Source organism: Argentina silus (genome assembly GCF_951799395.1).
Source record: "Argentina silus genome assembly, chromosome: 5".
Classification (NCBI taxonomy): domain Eukaryota; kingdom Metazoa; phylum Chordata; class Actinopteri; order Argentiniformes; family Argentinidae; genus Argentina; species Argentina silus.
In genome coordinates, this window is record NC_139659.1 from 8823727 (window position 1) to 8828837 (window position 5111).

Sequence of the window (5111 nt, forward strand, 5' to 3'; positions counted from 1 at the left end):
AGTGTGAAGATTCAAAGACAAAGAGAGGATTGAAATGGACAGCTTCTACTGGAGAGCCTCATATTGTGTGTGTGTGTGTGTGTGTGTGTGTGTGTGTGTGTGTGTGTATGTGTGTTCCTTTTTAATAATATACATTATTCATGCTGTGATTATTCATGCTCTGTCCAGGCTAGCTATGATGTTATTCTTTGTCCCCTTAATTTGTTTTCTGTCATAGCTCGGGCAGCATTAGCAGTGCCCCACTAAGGGCTCAGCTGTGTGTCTGTCAGAGTCTCAGCGTTATCCTTGCTAAAGTTTAGCCAGAGGCTGTGTCATAGGGTCAGAAATGTATGGAGTCACGTACACGGAGCGTTCTCTCGGATTCTCTCTAATTAGCAAGGCTCATTGAGCTCAGGAGAGGAGGTGGGCTCTACCATGCCAGGCCTGCCAGCCAGCGCACACACACACGCACGCGCACGCACGCACGCACGCACACACACACACTCTCCACTAACCCTATCTCCAACATCAGCGACAGTACTTCTTTCTCACCGTAGCTGTCCTCATAGATACCATATCAAAAAGGTATACAATTAAAAAAAAAAAATTGATTGAAAGGTCATGACATTGTAGGACACCTACAGTAGGTTAGAATAGATTAGATTAAAATATCTTTATACAGTAGATACTGTGTTCTATCACAAGCATTTCACAGTGGTTATACTGTCTCTAACTCTTATTCTGGTCATGTGATGGTTTCACATGTTCCTCTTGTGATGATGGTCTCTCAGTGGTCTGAGTTCATGTTACAGTATCGTGGTGTTTATTTGGTCCCTCAGGAGTCTGTTCCCGGTCAGCCAGGCGGCCATGTTGAGGACGGCTCTGTGTTTGTGAACGAGGCTGCGTTCACCACCAGTGTGCTCAACAATCGTCACCTCCACCTCCAGCAGCACCAGAGAGGGGGTTCACTAGGATACCCATATGACCCCAGCACCCACAACAGCCTCAACACCCTCCTGGCCCGCTCCAACCACAGACAGCACCCCCCCCTCTCCAAGACCCCCCAGCTCCACACAGACCCCCAGGGCTGGGCCAGGGGGGTGGGGTACCTCTACACACCCACAGAGGTACAAGGCTCTGAGCAGACTCCCAACGGTAAGACTAGCTGAAATACACTAGTGGCACCCATCATTCTCTCCTCCACTGCAGTTTATTTTTATTATGTGTTTATGCATAAAACATAAACAACATAACAACATAGGATCTTATACCGCCTGCTGCCTGTGAGAATGTAAACACAACATCTGCTCCCCCCCCCCTCCCCCAACACACACACACACACACACACACACACACACACACACACACACACACACACACACACACACACACACACACACACCATCTCTCCCAAGGCTGTCCCTGCTTCCGTGGCAAGGCCTTGCTTGTCCTTCTTTCCCAATTAATCAGTCTTCGGACAAAGAAACAGTCCGCCCCCGTGCCCCATGCCCCGTGCCCCCCGCCCCCCTCCTCTCGTCTCTCCACCACCTCCCCCTCCACCACCAGCAAACCTGCCCCCCCCTTCTCGCCAGGAAAAAAAAATCAATGCTCTCTCTATCTATCGAGCGGCAGGGCGGACAACAGCGTGTGAATCACAGCTCAGAGGTGATGGCTGACTGATTGGAACATCGATCGGAAAAATCTTTACAAAACTCATTACAGCACAACTTGTCATCACCGGAGGAAGAGGGGAGGTGACGTGGAATGAGAGATGCACACCCATATTAATCTCTATTTCACTCCTGAGGTGTCAGCTACGTCTGTGCGTCTCACAAGTTATCTCTCTCATACCCCCGCTCATCTAGACACTCGTATCAGCTTCAGAAGGGGCGATGAAGGGCCACGTGTTCAATATAGAATGGATGACTCTGTTTTGTATACATGAGAAACGAGTGGCAGCATAAACTCATCATTGATACCGGGTGGCTGCATTGTTTACCAGCGATAGTGGCCAGCACGATCCCTCCCCATCGATCGCCTTGTTAACCTTTCCTAGTTATTGACCACACATGAGGCCTAGTGAAATCAGAGTCACTCGTTAACAAGACGGGGTGAATACTTTGCCCCCATCTACAAAGGAGGGTATATGCTACCTGACATCTACGCACAATGCATGCATCTCTCCAGCACCAAGACAGGCCCCACAATGCACTGCTCCTGTCCAGTTGGAGGTATATGCTATTGACGTGTCAGCAGAATTCACTGCTGTGGTCTTCCTCAGGGGATTAATTCTCCATCACACTGATCCGGGATACACCTCTCCTATGTCTCCCACTTGCCCTCAACAATACATCATTATTTTACACTTACTGTATAGGATCAGGGGAGGCTGGTGGAGGTAGAAATCGGAGGACGGGCTCATTGTAATGCATGGAATGGAATGAGGAATGCTATTGCATTACAATGAGCCCATCCTCCAATATAGTATAGGATCATTTGCCATTATAGAGTACATTTTCCATGTGATAAGCCTGATATCCTTGACGTCTCAAACACTGCATATGCTTTCATAATCACTGCAGTGCCATCCAGGAATGCAATATCTCACCATGAAAGGAAACATTTTCTTTCAAATGGAAATCGATTCCATTTTGTTCACTTGAACCAAAATATGATTCTTCTCTCACCCTCCACCTGCACGTGAGGAGTTTCTCACAGACACACACCCAAGCCCTTTGGGATTGTTCCCCTTCAATGGATTTCCATAATGTGTTTCTGCACAGTGATAATGGAAAACCAGTCGGATTGAATTCCCTGAAATGACTTTTGATTCAACAAATCAGATATTCCTCTCTCGCCTCAGCGAAGTGTGAATAAGTCGTTGCCGGACTGCTACCTGAAAGGTAGAAAGAGACGATCTACTATGTAGATCCATTTTCTGATGAACCACAGCGCAGTGAGTCACACCACTGTGAAAACCACCTTCTAACTGTTGTTCTAACAAACAGCTAGTTTACAGTGGGTGTTGAAGTGATTGAAAACTGTCAGGTTTTTTTTCTAGAATGGTCTCCGTTACTTTTTGGCCTGAGATCTTTCTGACCAACCAAGTGTCCCTGTGAGGAGGGCAGTGAGTGAGCCTTTGTCCTGGGGCAGTACAGTGCTGGCTCATCTATCAACGCCCAGTGGAAGGCCTAGGAGGCTGGATGATAGGCCTGCACTAACAAAGCCCTCTCTAATTAATCACACAGACACACATTCCTGTGGGGACACAATGAGGCGATTTATAGGCCACACCATCTATTACCACAGGCCACGACAGCACACCTGCCCTAATGGGAGACAACACACACACACACACGCACACACACACATACACACACACACACACACACACACACACACACCCTTTCCCAGGCCTCTTTCCCCTCCAAGGCCATGACTGTGCACCTGTTCAAAGATCCTCTCCTCCCCTCCCCTTCTCCTCTTTCTGGGGATCATGTTTGGGCGGGCAGGTGTCATAGTATCCTAATGATGATGACGGCAATGATAAAGACAGCAGTGACTCTTTCAAGTGGAGGGGAAATGACTGATGGGTAGAAACTGTGTCTGTGTTCTTCGTTCACTCTCTGGGAGGAGATGGAAGACTGTGCCTGCAGCTGCAGTGGCTGATGTATGCTGTTAAGTGATGGGAGGAACTCATAAACTGTGAACATTAGATTTGGATGAATGTTTGTATCCTCTTCTCTATTCTGTTATTATTACTCCTCTCTTCTGTTTTTCTGTTTCTCTCCTCTGATTGTGTCCTCAAGCAGTACATGTTTGATTATTGTGTTAATAGGTCGATAACTCAAGTCATGTTGGTTTGTTGATGTTGAATATTAATTGTGATTACCAACTCGTTGTCTTTTGTGTCCATGCAGATATAAATACACACAGCTATGCCAGGGAGGTGTGGTCGTCAATGGCAACGGGAGCCAGACAGTATCCAAGGCTTCCCCACCCCGGTGACCCCCAACCGGACCTCTCCACTTTAGTTTCCCTGGAGACAGAGAGTGGGGAGGAGGGTGGAGAGGAGAACATTGTGTACCTCTGAGGCTGGAGAGGCTGCCTCTGAACCTCCGGGGTCATATCCAGAACTTACTGTAAAAACTTGAGAAGAGTCCATGAAGGCTCAAAGTCACACAAACTAAAGCTCAATGTCACGCACTCACTAGGCTCCAAGTCACTGGCCTACAAAACTAATTCATCATATTGCCCAGGTTGAAAAAAGAAACTGGACTGGCACATTTCTTTGTCTCTCTGCCCTTGCCTCAGTGGCTCTATGTGTGGGGGAGACTCCACTGACTGTTCCACTCTCTATTCTCCCCAGTCTAGACAGCTGGAATGAGCCCTCTTTGTTCTGTAAAGTGAGTTAGCCCCCTCTTCTAGAGGACAGGCTGTCATTTATGTATTAATATCTCTAATTGTGTGTGTGTGTGTGTGTGTGTGTGTGTGTGTGTGTGTGTGTGTGTGTGTGTGAATGTGTGTGTCAGCTCCCGGGCTGACATGGTACCTTGACGCCTGCAGCCTCTGGTGACAGAATCAGGTTGCTCTGTTTCCCCCACCTCTGTCTTAGTCTACCTCCCGCCCTTCCTCCCATGTCTTATTCTACCTCCCACCCTTCCTCCCACGCCACAGTCTACCTCCCTCCCTCCCAAACCCTGCTATAGGCTCCCACCCGACCCCTGCCCTAATCTGCCTCCCGCCACCACTGTTTATTATCAAACTCCACAAATAATGAGGTGATTCTATGTTACCGTCAGTGGGAGAATGATATCACTGAAACATCAGCCCAAGTCTCTCCAGTGGCTGATAGTCTGGCCAGGGAATAAACCGCCACTCCCTCATTCATCAGACAAGCTCTATTTACAAGGCGAGCGGGACGCTGCAAACACATTAGTAATGAAGGATGAGGTGAAACGCCATGGTCAGAAGGGATTTGATCCCACGTTTCTCAGACTGTCTGCCTGCACCCAGCATCATTTGTTTTTATCTGAAGGACTTTTTACTGTTTCGAGAGAGAGTGAAGGTATTGCGGTTTTAGGAATGATGTCCTGACCATAGCAATCCATCAGTACTATCAGTAGACTCCG

The 5111-nt window shown here is 48.0% G+C and overlaps 1 protein-coding gene across 1 annotated transcript in view; it reads left to right on the forward strand.

The window, feature by feature from the left end:
• Nucleotides 1–4744, forward strand: part of arhgef28a (Rho guanine nucleotide exchange factor (GEF) 28a) — a 41663-nt gene extending 36919 nt beyond the window's left edge. Inside the window, exons 36-37 of the mRNA XM_083670003.1 lie at nucleotides 819–1134; nucleotides 3900–4744. Coding sequence (XP_083526129.1) covers nucleotides 819–1134; nucleotides 3900–4072 — 489 coding nt within the window. The 3' untranslated portion in view covers nucleotides 4073–4744. The remainder of the gene's footprint in view (nucleotides 1–818; nucleotides 1135–3899) is intronic.
• The last annotated feature ends 367 nt before the right edge of the window (nucleotides 4745–5111 follow it).